The sequence below is a fragment of the Bubalus bubalis genome, chromosome 5, assembly GCF_019923935.1.
Source record: "Bubalus bubalis isolate 160015118507 breed Murrah chromosome 5, NDDB_SH_1, whole genome shotgun sequence".
Lineage (NCBI taxonomy): Eukaryota > Metazoa > Chordata > Mammalia > Artiodactyla > Bovidae > Bubalus > Bubalus bubalis.
In genome coordinates, this window is record NC_059161.1 from 78,953,313 (window position 1) to 78,975,131 (window position 21,819).

Sequence of the window (21,819 nt, forward strand, 5' to 3'; positions counted from 1 at the left end):
GTAAATATATATGCACCCAATGCAGAAGCACCTCAATATGTAAGGCAAATACTAAGAGCCACGGAGAAGGCAATGGCAGCCCACTCCAGTATTCTTGCCTGGAGAATCCCACGGACAGAGGAGCTTGGCGGGCTACTGTTCACGGGGTCACAAAGAGTCAGACACGACTGAGTGACTAGGCACAGCACAAGAGTCATAAAGGGAGAAACTGACAGGAACACATAAGGGTGGTGGACTTTTAACACCCCACAGAAAGTTAACAAGGAAACAAAGGCCTTAAGTGACACATTAGACCAGATGGACTTGACTGATATTTATATATATATATATATATATATATATATATATATTATAGAGCACTGCATCCAAAAGCAGCAGAATACGCATTCTTCTCAGGTGCACACGGCACATTCTCTAGGACTGACCACGTGCTGGGCCACAAGGCAAGCCTCGGTCAGTTTAAGAAAACTGAGACAATACCAAGCTTCTTCTACCATTGTGCTATGAGACTGGAAATAAATTACAAGAAAAAAACTATAAAAAAACAAACACGTGGAGGCTAAACATGCTACTAAACAACCAATGGATCACTGAAAAAAACCAAAGAGAAAATAAATATCTAGAGACAAATGAAAATGAAAGCACAACAATTCAAAATCTATGAAATACAGCAAAAGCAGTTCTAGGAGGAAAGTTTATGGAAGTCTTACCTCAGGAAACAAGAAAAAAATCTCAATTAAGCAACCTAACCTGATACCCAAAGCAACTAGAGAAAGAACAAACAAAACTCAAAGCCAAAAAAAAAAAAAAAAAAAAATCCTCAAAGATAGTAGAAAGGAAAGAAATCACAATGATCAGACAGAAAATAATTGGAATAGAGACAAAGAAAACAACAGCAAAGATCAATGAAACTAAAAGCTGGTTCTTTGAAAAGATAAACAAAATTGAAAAACCTTTAGCCAGACTCATCAAGAAAAAAAGGGAGAGGACTCAAATCAATAAAATTAGAAATGAAAAAGGAGAAGCGACAACTGACATCACAGAAATACAAAGGATCATAAGAGACCACTACAGGCGACTGTATGCCAATAAAATGCATGACATGGAAGAAATGGACATATTCTTAGAAAGGTTCAGCATTCAAAGACTGAACCAGGAAGAAGCAGAAAATATGAACAGACCAATCACAAGCACTGAAATTGAAAACTGTGATTAAAAATTCCCAACAAACAAAAGTCCAGGACCTGATGACTTCACAGGCAAAATCTATTAAACATTTAGAGACGAGTTAATGGCTATCCTTCTGGAAACCGTTTCAAAAAACTGGACGGGAAGGAAACCCCCAAACTCATTCTACGAGGCCACCATCACCCTGACATCAAGACAAGACAAAGATACTACAAAAAGAAAATTACAAGCCAATACCACTGATGAACACAGACACAAAAATCTTCAACAAAATACTCGAAATCCATATTCAACAATACATTAAAAGGGTTATACACACCATGATCAAGTGGGATTTATTGCAGTTATGCAAGGATTTTTTAATGCTCATAAATTAGTGTCTACACATTTAAAAAATTGAAGAATAAAAGCCATATGATCAATAAAGTGGAAGCCGCTCAGTCATGTCTGACTCTTTGAGACCCCATGGACTGTAGCCCTCTAGGCTCCTCTGTCCATGGGATTTTCCAGACAAGAATACTGGATTGGGTTTCCTTTCTCCAGAGGATCATCCCCATCCCGGAGACTGAACCTTGGTCTCCTGTATTGCAGGCAGATTCTTTACCATCTGAGCCACCAGGGAAGCCCAATGATCAACAGATGCAGAAAAAGGTTCTGACAAAATTTAGTACTCGTTTATGATAAAAACTCTCCAGAAAGTATATATAGAGGGAACATACCTCAACATAATAAATGCCATACTCAACAAACCTATAGCTAACGTTATATTCAATGGGAAAAAGCTGAAAGCATTTCTTCTAAGGCCAGAAACAAGGCAAGGGTATCCACTCTCGCCACTTTTATTCAACAGTTTTGGAAGTCCTAGCTACAGCAATCAGAGAAGAAAAAGAAATAAAAGGAATCCAAATTGGAAAAGAAGTTGAACTGTCACTGCCTGCAGATGACACGATCCTCTACACAGAAAATCCTCAAGACACGGCCAGAAAACCAGCACTCATCCACGAAGCCCGTAAAGCTCCAGGCTGCAAATTAATACACACAAATCTTTTGCACTTCTATACACTAACAACAAAAGATTAGACAGAGATTCAAGAAACAATTTCACTTACCATTGCATCAAAATGAATAAAATATCTTAGGAATAAACCTACTTAAGGAGACAAAAAACCTGTACTCTGAAAACTGTAAGATACTGATGAAAGAAGTCAGAGACACAAAGAAATGGGAAAATGAAAAACACTTTGTGGACTGGAAGAATCAACAGTATCAAAATGACTATACTCCCTAAGGCAATCTACAGATTCAATGTAAACCCTATCAAATCATCAACGGCATTCTTCACAGAACTAGAACAAAATAATCTTAAAATCTGTATGGAGACAAGACCCTGAATAGCCAAAGTACTCCCTGACTTCACAATATTGTTAACTGACTACACTCCAATATAAAATAAAAAGTTTTTAAAAATAAATAAATAAGTGAAAAATAGTCTTTGAACAAATGCTGCTGGGACAATAGGGCATCATAGACAAAAAAAAGAAAAGAAAAATCTTCATCTAATTACCACAACTTATATAAAATTAAAGCAAGATGAATCACAGATTTAAATGTAAAATATCAGACCACAAAACTGTTAACAGAAAACAAGGACAAAATATTCCAGATTTGGGGCTAAAACAAAGAATTTTTAGACTTGACAGCAAAGCACAAAACATACACAGAAAAACTGATAAATTGAACTTTATCAAAACTACAAACTATTTCTGAGAAAGAGCCTCTGAAAGGGATAAAAAGACCAACTACAGAGTGGGAGAAAATATTTACAAACCCCATATACAGCAAAGGACTAATATCTAGAGCATAGAAAGAACTCCCAGTCCATCCTAAAGGAAAGCAATCCGGAATATTCATTGGAAGGACTGACGCTGAAGCTGAAACTCCAATAATTTGGCCACCTGATGTGAAGAGCTGACTCATTTGAAAAGACCCCGATGCTGGGAAAGATTGAGGGTGGGAGGAAAAGGGGACGACAGGATGAGATGGTTGGATGGCATCACCAACTCAATGAACATGGGTTTGAGTAAATTCTGGGAGTTGGTGATGGACAGGGAGGCCTGGCGTGCTGCAGTCCATGGGGTTGCAGAGTCGGACACAACTGAGCAACTGAACTGAACTGAACCCAAAACTCAACAGTAAGAAAGCAATTAGAAAATGGGCAAAAGGCATGAACCCTTTACCAAAGAGGATGTATGTACAGCATATACATGGTTCAGGCTCACTTGTCTCAGGTCCAATTAAAAGGTTCAGTTATTAGGAAAACTGTAATTAAAACCACAATGGGATATCCTCACATATCTATCAGAATGACTAAAATTAAATATTATAGAGAGTGAAAGCACCAAATTCTAGTGATCATGCAGAGAACTGGATCACTGTTAAATTGCTGGTGAGAAAGTGAAATGGCATAGCCATTAAGGAAAAAGCATTTGGCAATTCTTAAAAGCTAAAATTCATTTACCATACCTTCTTGTCAATTGTATTACTAAGCATTTATCCCAGAGAAATTAAAACTTCGGTTTGTCCAAAAGTATGTTCACAAATGCTTATAGCAGCTTTTTTTTATAATGGCAAAAACTAGAAAGAATCTAGATGTCATTCAATGAGTAAATGATTAAGCAAACTGTAGTATAGCTATACCCTAAAATACAGCTCAGCAGTTAAAAGAACAAATTATTCATATATACAACTCAGATGTATTTCCAGGCAATTATGCTGGAAAAAAAAAATCCAATCCCAAAAGGTTGCATACCATATGGTTCCATGCACGAGCATTTCTGAAGTCACAATATCACAGAAATGGAAAACAAATTAGTAATTTCTAGGGCTAAAGAGGAGATAGGGTTATAAGGAACCTAACAGGTCTATAAAGGATTATAAAAGGATTCCAGCAGTGATGGAAATGCTTTTTATCCTGACCGTATCAACATCAACATCCTGGTTGTGATGTTACACTACAGCTTTTCAAGATGTTATTATTGGGGCAAATTATTACAGATTACAAGGCATCTCTCTGTAGTGTTTCCTACAGCTGCATGTGAACCTACAATTACCTTAAAAATAAAAAATTTGATTAAAAGACAAACAAAAATGGGCAGAAGACCTAAACAGACATTTCTCAAAAGGAGCCATAGATGGCTTAGTGGCACATGAAAAGGTGTTCCACACTGCTATTAGAGAAATGCAAATCCAAACTGCAATGAGGGTGTCAACTCACATCAGCCAAAATGGCCATTATCAAAAATCCATAAACAGTAAATACTGGACAGGGTGTGGAGAGAAGGGAACCCTCCTACGCTGTTGGTGAGAATGTAAAATGGTACAGCCACTACAAAGAAGAGTATGGAGGTTCCTTAAAAAAACGAAAAATAGAGCTACCAGAGGACCCTGCAATCCCACTCCTGGGAATATATGTGGAGAAAAACAGGTCACAGGGACATGCACCTCAGCGTTCATTGCAGTGCTGTTTACAATAGCCAAAACCTGGAAGCAACCTAAGTGCCCATCAACAGAGGAATGGACAAGGAAGATGTGGTACCTATACACAATGGAGTACTATTCAGCCGTTAAAAAGCATGAAATAATGCCATCTGCAGCAACATGGATGGACCCAGAGATATCAGATGATATCATATGACATGATATGACAGAAATATCATGATATTCCTTACATGCAGAATCAAAAAAGAAATTATACAAATAAACTTAATTACAAATCAGAAGCAAATTCACAGACTTAGAGAACTTACAGTTACCAGTGGGGAAAAGTGGGGGGAAGGGATAGAGACTCTCAGATCGACATGCACACTGCTGTATTTAAAATGGGTAACAAAAAGGATCCACTGTATAGCACAAGGAGCTCTGTTCAAGGTTACACAGCAGCCTGGATGCAAGGGAAGTTTAGGGTAGAACAAAGTGAAAAGTGTCAGTTGCTCAGTTGTGTCTGACTCTTTTGAGACCCCAGGGCCTATAGCCCGCCAGGCTCCTCTGTCCATGGGATTTTCCAAGCAAGCATACTGGTGTGGGTTGCCATTTCCTTCTCCAGGGGATCTTCCCAGGGATCAAACCTAGGTCTCCCACACCACAGGCCAATTCTTACGGATACATGGGTATGTATGGTTGAGTCACTTTGCTGTGCACCTAAAACTATCCTAACGTTGGTAATTGGCTACACTCCGATATAAAATAAAAAATTAAAAAAATTAATAAAACAAAGATCCTGGATGATGGAAAACAAACTGCAGAAGCAGCATCTTGGGTTTCAGATAAGCTACAAAACAAATATTACCTCCTTCTGCAGATACAGTTCTTTGTAACATTCAAGTTGTTCAAGACTCTTGATAGGGGTACAGTAAACCTAAATGTATTTATTGAAATATTTTCAGCTCAAATGTGCAGTTTAAAATCTTCTAAGCAAAGTATTTACTGCTAATGGGGACAGTAAAAACCGAGGTGATCCAAGCGGGGGGAAAGTAAGTAGAGTAGCATAAGAGGATTCTGTGCTAGGCAAGGATGCACCAAATTAGCAGCAAATATCTATATACAAAAATAAAAATTTTAGACTTTTTATTAAGCTTTCTTCAAAAACTCAACTTTATATAAGAGGGACCAGAGGGTACAAGTGCAGATCCCAGCTCTCCCTATTCCTCATTTTACTTGCAAAAGCAATTAACTGGCAAAATTAAAACAAAATCTATAGCTATCAAACTATCATGAAGAGAGTAGTATGGGGGTGGGGTGGGGAGGGAATGGGGTATAAAGTTACTTAACTTCCTAAATTTTTAGAGCACTTACCATAGTCTAACGAAACACTGAACTTGAAGCACTGATTCTATTTACTGAGGGGAAACACCCTAGTCCCTAATGCCTGGAGACAGCCAGAGACCTAAGTTTCATCCCCAAGGAGGACAAACACTGGACAGACAGTTCGGGCTCCTCTGCTGCCTTTACTTGTCCTTCCAGTGGGAGGAGTAACTTACTGGATTATGTATGAGGAGCTGACATGTACTGCCTTTTCTCTTTGAGGAGAAACGGTTAAGTCTCTATTCTCTCTGAAGTCCTATTTTGGCTGCAGCTCATATTCTTCAGTATTTTAAGGCCATCAGTTATTCCAAATTCAATAAACACCACAGTTTAAACAGTTAACAAATAATGAGAAGGAAGAAAGCATGGTTTAGAGATTTACTGTAGGAGACTTGGATCCCAGAAAGCTCTATCACTAGCTGTGACTTTTAGCAGTCATTTACCCTTTCAGCCTCATGTGCAAAATAAGAGGTTGACTATATGAGTGCATGCTGGTTAATGTCTACGAGTTTAACAAAATTTCTCTAAATACGATGCTAAATAAAGGATTTTTGTCTGTACCTGTGTGTGCACCAGCGCCTGTGAATGCATGCATGTGTGTGTCTGGGGCAGGGAGTTGAGTTGGGCTTATAACAAACAACCCAAGTTCATTCTTAAGATCCTTAAATTTAATAATTTTAGGGCCTTGATCTTCAAAATATTCATACCCCTGAGCATACACCAAAATTTTTTCCAATAGGGAAAGTAGACAGGAATATCTATAAGGAAAGCAACTTTAAGATCTTCAATTTCCATATGTATTATCCTAATATTTATGTGCTCAGATAAAACCTCTTCAGAGCTATCTTTAAATACTTTCCTTTTCACAATAGCCATAATCCCTATTCTCAGAAGAAAGGCTGCTTTTCACCCACCTAGAATCTTATGGGGCACTGCCTTAGGACATTAAAAAAACCACTAGAGGCATCAAATAAAAAGACAAAAACCCCTAGCAGGCTCCCAGGAGACAAAGAGGGCAGAGTACAACACAGAGGGCTTTGGTCACAATCTCTGCGCCTTGTCTTAGAATTGCAATTGAGAAGGCTGTGCCACAGATGCAGGCAACACATGCAACTGGATTACAAATGAGGCCCAACAGGGCCTCCCTGGCGGTTCAACGGCAAGGCTCCACGCTCCTGAGCAGGGGCACGGGTCTGCATGCTGACCGGGGATCCCATATGCTGTACTGTGCGGCCAAAAATAAATTAATATAAAGTCAAATATTTCAACTGAAAATGAAGTCTGACTTGGCTGATTAGTTTTATAATGAGAATAGGCTTTGCCAGTATATATGACAGGACTTTTTCTATAAATTCAACCAGCCAAATCTACAGCTCCAAGGTTTTAGCAAAAATATATCTAAAGCACATCTACAATATATTGGATGATACATCCTCTTTAAGTACTTAAATTTATTTAAAAAATTTAGAAGTCAAATTCAACATGTGCAAAAGGAAAACTAATCGAGGGTGAGAGTCATGAAATGATGTAGGAACTGCCTAGAAAAGGATAGAAGAAAACATTCTGAGGAGACAGAAATGTGCTATTGCTTGCTTCAGGTGGCTACCGAGATGTCTACAATTCAGCAGAAGGGAACACTTTATTGCTTGCTAACTACACCTCAATTTTTAAAAGGTGCAAAAAGTCATATGTACTTTTTCAAAATTGTTTTTTGAGGTATGTTAGCAAAAATGTTGGATATCACTGTTCTAGGCACTTTACAAAAATAATCGTTTCTCTGAACCACACAACATAAAGTAGTCTACTTTATACATTACTTACTTATGCTTTTTCATTGACAGCTTTAGTATCTTTCTAATAGTCACCTTGGATTTTGATGCTCAAGAACATTCCCCACCAGAAAAGAATAGTAAGAAATTAAATTAAATAAAAATGAATGTATTTCTATGTGTACTGCTCCCTCCCAGATGCTCATCTTTGAAGACAGAATGAGTAACTTCTCTTTTAATGCTAATAGTCTCCAAATTGATAATCTAGTTCTAAAGAACTTATTCTCAAATTCTATAAGTTTAGAGGTAAAAATGACCTAGAACATAAAAGTTCACGTGAATAAATGAAAGTATGAAATGGGTCACCCCTGCGTAGAGATGCTCAATACTGATATTTGGACACATGACCAGCTGTGTTACTATCTGTCTATAATTCACTGATTCAGCTATGCTACAAAAACCTTAATAACCAACTGAATCTCTTTCTTGCAAATAGGACAAGAAGCCCCAGCCTTCTTTAGTCTTCTGGCACAATGAAAACAAGTGACAAGATGGCCTGTCCTCCCATGAATAATGTTTCCGTTTCGTGGTCTTTTCTCACACAGACTACATGGCTTCAAAAGATTCTGGCAATTCTCCATGTTTTCTGTATCTTTTCTCTGTTCAAAAAGGTTATCTGATTGTTCTCCCATGCTTGATATGGTCTCCTGGCTTTCGGAACTATGAGCCAAATCCAAGAATTCCACCGAGTTGCAAGGATCAAAATGTTTCGAGCTTTCTTCCTTTATGTATGTATCTTTAGGTCTAACAACTGGAGCTGATACAGTTCTTCTGCAGTCAGGGACATCAACTCCTTCACTTTCTTGCTTTTCAGGTATGGCAGTGATATCAGACGTGGAGAGAGAATGGGTTAACCTAGAACAATCTGAATACCAATCCTTTCTCAAGGCCCAGCAACGAAAACAGTACCTCTTGCTTGGAGAGTTAAATTTCTTGCACTCAGTACACTGCCACTCATCCTACAAAGACAAATGCAGCCAATTAGTACTCACTCAGTGGAAAACATGAGACTGAGAGAAAGGGAGAGTAGGCCAAATTTTCATCTCATACTAAGATAGCAAGCATCCAGGCATTTCACACCAGACATTGAAGTTCTAGCCCAGAACTTGAACAAAGTCTACAGCGACATGTAAGAACATCTTGAGAAGTTTTACAATGATAGTGACATAACTGCCACTTCAAGCCAAATGTAGTTATCTTTAAGAAAGTTAACCTGTTTTAGCTTTCTATTTAGTCTGGGTGCAATTTGCATTGTTTGCTTTTACCCACTGCCTTCTTTTTACAAAAAGGCAGTTCTTTGTACAACTTACTCTTTTATCCAGCAAGAGGCTAAAGAATGAAGCAAAGGTAATACTCAAGATGTCATTCTTTCCTACTAATTAAAAAATGTTATAAAATTTGTCGAAAAGGAAGCTAAAATTTATATTTGACAACTCCTACATTTACTCCTTCTCTCACTGCTCTCAGGAATAGGCAGGTAATTGCATGCCTAAATCACACTCGGAAAAATGAATGCTCCTGTCCTTGAATGCCAGGTAATTTTTTTCCCTACTTCTCCACATTCAAATTAGGAGATACCAGAGCGCAATGAATTTTAAATGCCTTGCAGAATTCACCTGGAACAAGTCAAGTGTATTTAAATGTGGGTAATTGCCTGGTTTTGACAGGATCGATGATTTGATACATGCTCACTTGATTACTTTCAGAACAAAGGCCAAGCACTTCAAGTTTAGAAGTCACAACTCAACTGCCTATACTGGGAGGCAGGGATATGACCATTTGTTAAACTGGGATGTTTCTCCAGAGAGCCTCAGAACATTCTTGCCAGTTTTAAGATCCTCAGATCTCATCTGAAATGCTATACAAATATGCAAGGAACTTCATAAAGATTTGGAATTCATAACTGATGGTGTGTCCTAGTCTAATTGGCATCACTTTTCTTTTTAGTAGTATATAAAATAATAGAGTTTATTAAATTCCATGGCGGCTCTGAATTGATGAAATAGAGTCTATTTGCTTAACAGGTTTTCTGGGCCCCAAGACCCTCAAAAATCTGATTAGGATAGAAACACTTATCTTTGCTATTCATATTATGGTCAAGAACACTTAATGGACCAAATATCCCATGCTATTACTTAGCCATGCACAGACAAATAATTTGCAATGAATTACTGTAATGGTCAGCAGTGGTGGGGTGGGAGCTGGGGGACAGGATAAACACTAGAGACAACCAAAGATTTTTATACCCTCAAGCAGCAAATTGTAAAATCCCCTCCTTAACCTTACTCCACCATCTTAAGAGCAAATGGGGAGCTAGCATGAAAAGAGAGAAGCAAGACATTCGAGTCCAAACCTGAGTTGCCAACTGATGACAAATCCGTACCTATTACCTAACAGCTTAATAAAAATTCATTTATCAACCCTTCATTAATATAAACCTACATGGAAATTAAGCCATTTTCCATTTGTTTCTAGTGAAGAAAACATCAAAAGTATAATACTTAACAAAAACTTTCAGATAGCTTACAGGTCTCTTTGGGACTAGAGGGAGGTGTTTAGCAGGAAAAGCAGTATAGGACTACTTTGAATCTATGCACCCACTGCACAATTTCCAAAGAGCTTTGAAAGCAGGAAGAAAGGCACACAGAGAGGCATTTAAGTCATCTCTTTCCAAGGCAGGGAAAGCATTAGGTCAACTCATCCCCTTCTCTTCTCAAATTCCGACAAAAATCTAACAAAATATAAAGAAACCAACATCTCCTAACACCTAGGAAAAAAAGTAGACAGAAATGGGGAGAAAGGACACTCTTCAACACAAGTGAACTGCTGGGACGTTAACATCTGAAAACGTGAGTAGTGTCAAACAGCTTATGAAAAATTCATACCTCAGAGGTAACTTCTATATCAGTATCGTCACTTATGGATTTAGGGTCCTCAAGGTCATCATTTTTTCCCACTTCAGTCACCTGAGAAAGCAGTAACATCTCATTAGCCAGGTTTACATATTTTAGATGAGGTTGTTACCTGAGAGCAAAAAGTACAGAGCTTCAGTTTAAAACTCACATTCTTCCCCCATCACTAGCACTTAAAAATGAGACAGCTTATATGTGAGATCGAAAACATGCTTCTGTACATACCTAGCTGACATTTCAGTAGAATAAATGACTGAAAAGCACCAAGAAGGGCTACCAAAGATCTCTTCAGCATTCAGAAGGGAGAGCGTTCCCAAATTTATGTATTTAACTAAACAGTATCAGGGTATAAATTAGTAAATATAGAAATGTTTTATCTTGAGAATCTAGGAAGGCATTCATAAGAATAAAAAGGGATCACATGAGAAAATGTGGGGAGTGTCTTCTAAACTTTAAAATTCTAAAAATTAAAACCTCATTTCTGTGATCCACAAAGTCCTACCCTATTTTTAAGGCAGGCGTGGTTAACTTAATGTAAATCTTAAAACTGGCTAAAGTATTAAAAGATGAAAAGGGGAGACCACATGGGTCATTTGTTGCACAAAGTAGCATAGTGTCAGGTTAACCGATCTGAACAAGCTGTACTACATGTACATAACCAAAATCAATGTGAAATTCTTCCACAACATACCTTTTTGTCCATCAATTTCCCTACTTCTTCACTTGTTTGCTCAGGATCAGCAGCTTCGACTTTTTTCCCAACACCAAACTGCTCCGACACTGACTCATTCAAGAACCACAAGTCGTCCGTGGTGTCTGAAACAATGGCAGTACCTATATCCTAACAGAAAACACAAACACGAGTTTTTGTGAAGTGAAGTGAAGTCGCTCAGTCGTGTCCGACTCTTCTCGACCCCATGGAGTGCAGCCTATCCGGCTCCTCCGTCCACGGGACTTTCCAGGCAGGAGTACTGGAGTGGGTTGCCAGTTGAACCAAAGTAGATGAACCCAAAACTCAATGTCCTCATACATCTCAAAAGAATGCCTAGCCTTTCTTCTACAGATATCTATTCATTCGACAAATATCTATTTGGCAGTGACTATGTATAGACTAATGGGTGGATATGAGAATACTTGGCAAGGAATTTTCTATTTTAGTAACACTAGAGAAACAGCAATGAAGTGCTTAAAAGCTAAAAACTCTTAGTTGCTCAACTAAATAAAATCCATCTCCTACATTCCTTTTCACAGGTGGCAATCTGAGGGCCTAGAAAGCTTTCTGTTAATTGTGACATGTTCTTCCCTGTAAGTCAATGATGTTTATTAAAGAAATATGAAAGATACTGATGATAATGCAAACCTCTATCCTCTTTCTGAATTCTTTTATTTTATTGAGGTAAAGCTGGTATATAATACTTCTTTCTTAATTCTTACACAACTTTAAATATAACTTTATTTCCACATTCATCTATGGATAGTAAACTATCCATGTTTACTATGTAAACTATGACATGTTTTTCTACAATATTCATAAGAGACAACTTATTATTTTATTTCTATATGTCCATTCATTTACTGAACAAATAGTGTCTATTCTGTGTCAGATACGAACCAGGTACTACTTACTAAGCAACAGAATAGAGTGGTCAATAAAAGCAATAGAAAAGAGTGGTCAATTAAAAACCGTGGACTTATATTTCAATGGGGTCAAACAGACAATAGATACATAAACAAAATACAATAATACAAAGTAAGAAGCGCAACGGAGAATATAAAAGAGCAGAATGGTGATGAAATTAGACTGTAGAAGTAATAACAAGTGGCTAGATCTCAGGTATGCTTTAGAAACAGAGTTGACAACCTGAATACGGTATATGACAGAGAGAGAAATCAATGAAATCTCTGGATGCACGGCTAGAATAACTGAGTAGAAGGAAGACATAAGTAAAAGGAAACACTTCCCTGGTGGTCCCGAGGCTGGGACTCAGCACTCCCAGTGCAGGGGGCCCAGGTTCGATCCCTGGTTAGGGAACTAGACCCCACATGCGGCGACTAAGAGCTTGCATGCTGCAACTAAAGCTTCCATGTGCTGCAGCGGAGACTCGGTGCAGCCAAACAGACAATAATAAATGTTTAATGAAAGCATCGAGAGCTCTCTCTTGGGATTAAAAAATATTTATTTGGTTGCACCAGGTCTTAATTATAGCACACAGGATCATTACTTACAGCATGCAAACTGTTAGTTCTAGTGTATGGGATCTAATTTTCTGACCAGGGATCAAACCTGGCCCCCCTGCCTTGGGGGCACAGAATCATAGCCATGGACCACCAGGAAGTCCCAAGAGTTCTGTTTTGAACATGGAGAATGTCAGACCACCCAGTGTTGAGTAGGCAGTTAGATGTGGGAGCTGGGCACTGAGGAGAGACGTCAGGGCTGAAGATACAGATTCGAGCATCACAGGCATATAGATGGCACTGAAAAGTCATAGCACTGGATGAGAATTCTCAGACAAGCTACTGTATGTTTCAAGAGTAATTAAGAATGTCACTCCATCAAAGAAAAAAAGTTCCTCTTCAAATGTGAAATTTACCTGATTTGTCTGTAAATCAGTTGAGCCATTACTTCTAGGTGTATAGTTATTTCTCAAGTTTCCTAAAAACCACCAAGGCAAGCCAGCTACATCCCACTCCTCAAACCCGAGGTCCAGTCTTGACGTCTCTTCTTGAGTTAAATTTGCTACCAAGTCTTCATCTACAAAAGTCAAATGAAAAGATGATAACTGTGTATGTAACACTTAAGAATCAAGACTCTCTTCATAATGCTTAAAATTTCTCGTACAAGGTAAGTAAAAAGAAAATCCTCTTCCCAGTAAGAAAGAATCAGAAATCAAATACCTGTATCAGTTGCAGAGCCCAAATCTCCTTCCTTTTAGATTTCATCAGCAAGTAATGGCACTAGAGGTCATTCATCAAGAAACATAAGCTCTGACAGCATCCAAACAATGACACTGTTCTAGAAGGATTTCTAAATGGCCACCTGGTGGCATTTTAAGCATGCCTACCACTGTAACAACTCAGGAATGACTTGATTCGTGACTGCAAATGGTGACGGCATAGTGGCCCAACCCTTGAGACAGAAACTCGGTGTACAAACCATACTGAGCAATCACAAGGTTGTCAAGGCAGTCTCACTGGTACCACATATTTCCGGATGTTTCTCAATAATTCATATGTTTCAATAGGTAACAACCACTATGAAACACTCAACTCTAGGCTGTCCAAATAAATACACATATATGTCCTTTCTGGATCAACAGACTCTTTTGGAGTTAAGATATTTAAAAGCTAGAAATATTGCAAATCCAGGACATAGTAAGGGCCCACACGTTCTAAATAAAAGATCTTGTGTTGTACATCTAAATGATATTCAAGGGAGTTACTAACATAAGTTTGTTGCTACCACATGAAATTCTTTTCATTCTTTCCCACTGTCCAATCTTTTTTGTTGTACTTTCTTACTCTTCTCTACCTCTTCCTAATACACTAGGCAGGCCAATGGCAGCTAAAGGTGTTTAAATGTGCTAAGGTACATACAGTTGAAAAAGTGTCTGCAATAAATGGATCCCTGCCAGAACAGTTACCCTATCTACTTACAAATTATGCTGTTCCTGACTATTAAAAGGTATACCTGCGCTCAAGGAAACTTCACCTACCTTTTACTTACTGCTGATTATGAGAAACCTAATTTTGAGATGGTATCACATTAAAGTTATCTTCAACTATTCAAGCTCTATAACTTCTTCTGAAGGGAATGAAAAAAAGGCCATTCTTTCCACATGTAAAAATTCTGTACTTTCTACCTATACACATCCCTGAGAATACTAAGCTATTAATTCTCAAAATTTACATCATGAACTACTGTTTCTTGTCTTAGCTGTTGTTATATATTAAACAGCCTTTGAGTAGAAAATAAGCAAAGGCTTGTATTTAAAGAAACAAAATTATACACTTAGTACCATACAGACTGAAATAAGCTCCCAGCTAACTAGATAGCCCAAAATTCAGCTTATATTCAAAGCAATTTGAAGAAAACAACCTAGCATATACACAGATTAGAATCTCTCATTCACAACACCTGTAGCACCATAACTTTCTGGGATGCTGCTGAGGTCTCACCTGCCACTTGTGCACATGTGAGCCAGGTACCTACACTAGAAACCATCAGGCCATAAACTGAGAAATTTATGACTTTACATTATCTTTGCAGGAAAAAGTTTAGGAAGAACTTTATAAAGCAGGGCCTGGGGAAAACTTCTGAAATGTTGATCAACTCACTTAACCTGACTGTACTATATCTAATATGAATGGGAAACATCTAATGACTACCATCCAAGGATAAAGGAACTACTAGGCTTCTTATGTCTCATTCTTGGCTCTGAGACATCAGGTCCATTTTACCATCTTTGCAAACTTCAAAAATGTATGAAAATTAGCCTTTGCCTCAAACAGACAAATAAAAATAACCAGATCAAATATATACAGGCGAGCCAAGATTTAAAATGCCAAGGCAGCCGAGTTACTAGGTGGCAAATGGATGAATGCAGGGCTATCTTCTATTAGCATGCTAGCTAAAGATGGTCTTGCTCCATCCTGGTCACCATGTGTTGCTAAAAGAGAACTACCATCTTCTTCAAAGTTAACAGTAGTAAGTAGGATAAAGAAAAAGTTTTCAGAAACAGTGAAAATAGGTATGACATACACCACTGCTACATCACATAAGAGACAGCATTAGTATTTTTTTGGGTTCTCGATGTAACTAACAGTCTTAACAGATGCCAGTTCTAAAAGTCAACACCAGAAAAAGAAGAAAGAGAAAGAAAAGTCTACATGGTTTTAATCCAAAACTTACCTTCTCTAGAATTTTTGCATTTATACTGTGAGGTAGGCAGCGTGGGAATATTGCCTTCTTCAGTTCTTTTCCTGGAATTGGAACTTTCCTCTACACTTTGCTGAAAGGAAGGGAAAGGCACCCATCAGTGCAGCAGAAATGACTGTGACCAGGGGATGTAGCAGTTCCATTCCAGCTCACCAGTGAGTGTGCGACACAATGGGTTACGCACCAGGAAAGAAAACTCTGGAGTTCACAACAGTCATCAAATACAGGCAACCTCTCCTTAACCCACTGTGGGAAAAAAATCTGCACAAAAGGTCAAAATCTACTGTTAAAAACAGGCTATCAATATAAAGCCTCTAGCCTACACAAAATTAGGCATAATGCAGAAAACATATACCAAGATGATCGTAAAAGTTTGCAGGTTTAGGGAAGCTTTAAGAAATGGCCTGACATGAACTTATTTGCAACAAGTCTGTTAAAATCTAATAAAGCAATTTCCTCAAACACCTATATACATACAACATCACACACAAGCCCCAAGAAAATGCAACTGGAAGAACTAAAGATCGGAAGTGCTACATCCCAAAGAAAGATTCAGAGACTGGAACTCTGTAATGGGCAGAACAGAGAAGGTTCGCTCTGTCCCTAGTCTTTGAACTCCCAAGAACCTTTCTTATTAAACTCTTACCACATTCAGGAAAGGTCTTGGGAGTCCAAGATCATAGGTACAGAGAAGGGGCCACTCTGTACAACAAAAGAAGTCACCGTGTGGTGATTTTACCTTCAGGTGGTCTTGACTTGGAATATCCATACTGTGCTCCTGTGCGATAGCGAGAGTCTGAGCAGCATCTGGATAGCAAGTAAAACAAAAGGAAAACCTTCCCTGGTAATAGCCATTCTTTCCACACCAAAAGGACCTCAGCAAACAACCCTGAAGCCAGGCTCGATCCCTAATTGTGACTGGCCAAGGCTCTCATCCAAAAGGAAAGGAAAAAAATTAAAACTAATAAAAATGGCATAGACCAAAAGAGGCTCTATTCAAAATATATTACCAAAATATAATCTGAAGAAAAATGAAAAATGAATTTAAAAATCTTCTTCCATATCATGCTTTCAAATCTAGTATGACAGTGATTCCAAGCATGGAATAGTGGAGAGTATTTTATCAACTCCTATAGGCGTAGTTCCAAGTTTGCCTTTTTTAAACGATAAAATTTTGACTTTTTAATTTTTATTTTCAAGTGTTAAAGCTATAGAGAATTATGAAATCTAAAAATCTAGGTTTGCTTTATGACACAATAGCTCCCTCATGTAAAGTTACATTCTAAGTGTCAATGATATTTCACAGTTTAAACTATCATCACCAGGTATATACATCTTTTTAATGAATAAGTCTTATTTTTCCCAGTTCCTGTAAACATTTCCTAAGAAAGAGGAAGAAGATAAAGTTTCTCTCAAGGCCAACAAAAAGAAGTGAAGGAAAGAATAACCTGAGAGAACTTCTTAGATAATCAGAGAAAAATGTATTTCAAGGCCTTGCAAATTTTTCAAGCCAAAGAGAAGATACAAATTTAGCCACAGGAAAAGAAAAGATGCAGAAAACTTAATAAGCTTGGACCACTCATTACATTAAGGCTATACGTAACTATATCCACTCAAATAAGTCTATCATGGATTGGGTTTATCAGCTATTACTAGGTCTAGAAATAAGACACTTAATAGACAATGTCATTCCTCATCCAATAGACTTCCAGAGAAAGGATACAGATCCCACAACTGGTCTGACAAATCAGTTGTTTGGCACAGAGCAAATATTTTCAAAATTGTAATTATAAAAAGGATTATTTCTAGAAGCATTTTTATAGATAAAATGAAGATACTAAAAGTTTTAAGAGCCAGCATTTTCTGAGCACAGCAGTTTTTAAAGATCAATTAACATACAATGCAGTGAAGCATTTTGTCAATAAAGTAATTTGATTACTGTCATTTCTAGTTCTAAATACTACCTTACTTAGGTTAAAACAATTAGAAGCAAAAAGAAATTACCAGTGAAAACTACAATGTACAAGGAAATTTCAATACAAAATTTGTCATATAAATTTCATTTTATTCGAATACATGTGGAAATTTGGAGAAATAATTTATAAAGAACCACCTTCATTTTTTCAACCATCAAAATAAAAGGTTTACTTTATTCGCAAAGGTATAAAGAAACTGACAGGGAAAGCAGTTTTCTCATTCGTCCTTTCAAATAAAAAACATGCAATCCAATTTATGAAGAGCAACAGAGATGACCAACCATAAGCACTAATGCAAGTTCAAGTTCAGAACAGACAACCAGTCAAAATTACTTTGGGGCAATTTCCTGGTTTTGATCACTGTACTGCAATTATGTAAGTTAGTACCATTGGGGAATCTGGGAACTCTTTTCAGTATCTTTGAAACATTTTTCTAAGTGAAATTATTTAGAAGTGATAAATTAAAGAACGAAGAATGTTTTAAAGATTTAATGTTCAGATTTTTAAAAATGTGTTAAAAAATTAATTGGAGCAAATTTTTTAAGAGCAGGGATTAAAGAGACATCGATGTGTGGCATAAAGGAAAGAGCAAGGGCGGGACGGTCACAAATATCTGCTCTCTTATCAGTGGCATCTCATTTTGGACAAATTACTCATTCTATTTAAAAAACAAAAACAAAACTCAAAAATCCTCAGTTTCTTCATCTCCAGACCTTCCTCATAGGGTTGTGAGGATAAACTGAAATGTCTGTTAGAGGAGAGTCCATTTAATATACAGCATGTTAAATTCTGATGAGGAAGTACGAGAAAGAAAATGAGAGAAAAAGTGAGAATTATGCTCACTCTAGATATTTAGAGAACAGATCAATCAGAAAGCAAATTTTACTGAAAGAATAGATCAGCAAATATAAAATTACTTGTGTATTTCAAGACAATAGTGACTATCCTAGGAAAACCATACTATTTCACGAGTGCCTGAACTTCAAAAAAGTGTCATATCATTTGCAAGGCCTTCCCTCTAAAACAGAGCTTTACAGATGGGTAAAGTGGCTCAGTGAAACCAACAGGCTTCAAAATTCAATGTAAGTTCAAACTTACATTTCAGTATGAGAGCAGAGTCTCTTTGGTCTCACTGTAAAAAGTAAATCTTTATTAGGAATGGATTTTTTTCCCAACCTGTTTGTTTCAGTAAACTATTGAAAAATACCCAATCTAAAGAGATCACCAACTTGGGTTTTCTTCAAAGAACAATGTCACCTAAAATCTAATCTGAAACTCACAAAAGGGCTTCATGTAGGAATGGAGAAAGAAAAAAGTTTCATTATTTGGAAATGAGTGATATTTTAGCTGTATACAGTTTATTCACTTATCTCTAACACACCATACTTCAGACCCCAAAGCAGCCTGTTTCCTGCACAATACTAATAAATTAAACTCAAAGGGCAGTATTTAAAATATGTGGAATCAAGCAAAAGTTCAGGCGAACTGGCATTCAAATAACAGAAAACTAAAACCTTTAGGAGAAAAGGTTCTTTGGGGGCAGGGGAGGGGGACCTTTATAACAGATGGGTCAGGGTAACACCACATAAAGCCCACAAAATACTAACACCACTGGAAAAGGGATACATAGACCTTACATGGCTCTGATGTGATGCAATAAATGTATGAAGCACTACCCATGAAATCTTGGCACAGAATTTAACCTTGAATCTATCCAAACACTATTTGTTTAAGCACTATTTGTTCACCAAAAATAGAAGAGACATAGAAACATGTTAAACAATATCACAAGGACACAATCTGAAAATCAGAATGTGGGAAATTTATAAGACAAATGAAATGATCCATTTCTTCAACAAATAAATAATATAATGAAAAGAGGGTTAAGTTTTATAGATTAAAAATACTTAGCAAGACATATCAACCAAAAGCAAAGTGTGGACTTTGTTTGGATACTGATTTGAATAAGTCAAATGTAAAAGATATTTCTGAAATAACTGGAGTTAACATACATAAACTGGCTGCTGGGTGATGTTATGGAGTTACTATTGTGTTTATTACTACTAATTCTGTTGGGTGTACCAGTGACACTGTAATTATGTTTGAAAGAAAAAAGTCCTTATCTGTAAGAGACTTTTAAAGCCTGTGTCAATGAAGCAAATATGGCAGAACATTAACAATTACTAAGTCTAAGAGGTGGGCTTTACTTATACTAATCTCTATTTTTAGTATACTTGAAAATTTTCACAATGAAAAGTCAAATAAATAGTAGCAACATTTTGTGTGACAGCCATCCCCCCCAAGTTATGGCAAGACAGCATTCAATTTCCATCTAAATTCTCCCTGTTTTTCCATGATTTGCCCCCTCAAAGTTAAAACTGTGATAAGGACTGAAGAAATATGATGTGACATACCTGTAGCAGCAGTAGCTAATGTGACAAGATTCTTTCTTAGCATATCATAGAGAGGGCTGTAAAAGAGATAAAATAAAAAATTAATAATCGCATGGTTTTCCATTAATATGTAAAATATATTTTTCATATGCTATGTCCCAACATTCTCTATAACATATAAAGAGGCAGATTTTTTTCCCCAGAATACATTTTTTTAAATTATTAAGTATCAGCATGTTAGTACCCAACCCCTTGTATTACTCTGCCCTCATAAAAAATTTTTACATTTTATTTCATAAGCTAACAGTAATCCAAGTGGGGAAATTTCCTTTAAGACTACTCCTTCCTTCTATATTTTATAGGAAGGGAGTCTTAGAAAAACTGATCACAAAGCTATAGAGAGAAAGAGAACACTGACTTCTCAACTACTAATTAGCTCCTGATTGTCTAAGTGAATAACCATATACTTTAGCTGGAAAATGCCACACAACAGGTCAGAATAGCTCCAGTGTGATTCTTATGAAGCCCATCAGTAACCTTAAACTGCCCAGAAATTCTACATTCCTCTTGTTGGCTCATTCTTCCTCTCTATAACACTGCTTCACAAAATCTAACCTAGTCACATCAAGCTCCTACCTACGCCTTTATATACAATGTTCAATCTGCCAGAAGCTCTCCTTCAATAGGCTCCCCCAAGTATTTAATTATCCAGCTCTCAAGTCAAATAGCACTTCCTCAAGGAACCTTTCCTCAACCCCTAAGACCTGAATCCCATGCCCCAGTACAGCCTCATGCACCTCCTTTATGTAACTCACCATGTATAATTTTACTGTGAGGAACAGTGTTTACTGTCTCACTACTCTTTAAACTCGGTAAAATGAGACACTGTGGCTCACTATCATGTTTCCAGTACCTCACAGTCGCCTGATATATGCAGGCCCAACAAATAACTTGTGGACTAAAGGATTAAATAAACATTAATAACCAATGGGGATTAAGTGGTTAGGTATAAGAACCCCAAAAGATAAGCAAACCCTCACTGTTTTTACCTTGGATCTTTCACAGAGAAGCTCTGACGACCTAGTAGTTCTCCCAAAAGATCTCCACCACAATATACCATATGCTGCTCCTGCTGATCATAAAGCTGCTTCACCATGATATACTGGCCTAGATAATGCATGACCTACATGGGAATAAAATACCACCAAGAGATTTGTCTAGTTTCAGCCCAAAATACAAATTAAATGAGGAGATAAGGTCAGTTTGTTTGCTAGAGAAAGAGATAACATATTATGAATATGATTATCAGTACTTGTGTAAGGGGTCCTACAACAGGATGCTACTGCTAAGTCACTTCAGTCATGTCCGACTCTGTGCGACCCCACAGACGGAAGCCCACCAGGCTCCTCTGTCCCTGGGATTCTCCAGGCAAGAACACTGGAGTGGGTGCCATTTCCTTCTCCAGTGTATGAAAGTGAAAACTGAAAGTGAAGTCGCTCAGTCGTGTCTGACTCTTAGCGGCCCCATGGACTGCAGCCCACCAGACTCCTCTGTCCATGGGATTTCCCAGGCAAGAGTACTGGAGTGGGGTACTATTGTTGTCCCCAATTACTAAGTTCATCTACTTACTATCATTCTGGACACTAAGGGACCCTTACTTTTTAGAACAGCAATATACCAGTCTGATAATGAGGAAAAGGGGTGAATTTACCAGGTATCCCCTTA

General features: G+C 37.5%; 1 protein-coding gene across 5 annotated transcripts in view; it reads right to left on the reverse strand.

Moving 5' to 3' along the window:
• Positions 1–5,796: 5,796 nt before the first annotated feature.
• Positions 5,797–21,819, reverse strand: part of MDM4 (MDM4 regulator of p53) — a 42,894-nt gene continuing 26,871 nt past the window's right edge. For 4 of the 5 annotated variants that reach the window (XM_006062291.3, XM_006062289.3, XM_006062290.3 and 1 more), the window contains exons 4-11: positions 21,144–21,277; positions 20,116–20,171; positions 16,465–16,532; positions 15,699–15,798; positions 13,381–13,541; positions 11,481–11,630; positions 10,763–10,843; positions 5,797–8,836 (exon numbers count right to left, since the gene is read on the reverse strand). In XM_006062291.3, coding sequence (XP_006062353.1) covers positions 8,264–8,836; positions 10,763–10,843; positions 11,481–11,630; positions 13,381–13,541; positions 15,699–15,798; positions 16,465–16,532; positions 20,116–20,171; positions 21,144–21,277 — 1,323 coding nt within the window. In that variant the 3' untranslated portion in view covers positions 5,797–8,263. Of the gene's footprint in view, positions 8,837–10,762; positions 10,844–11,480; positions 11,631–13,380; positions 13,542–15,698; positions 15,799–16,464; positions 16,533–20,115; positions 20,172–21,143; positions 21,278–21,819 lie in introns of those variants that run through there. The other variant, XM_044943305.1, reaches the window with a different exon arrangement.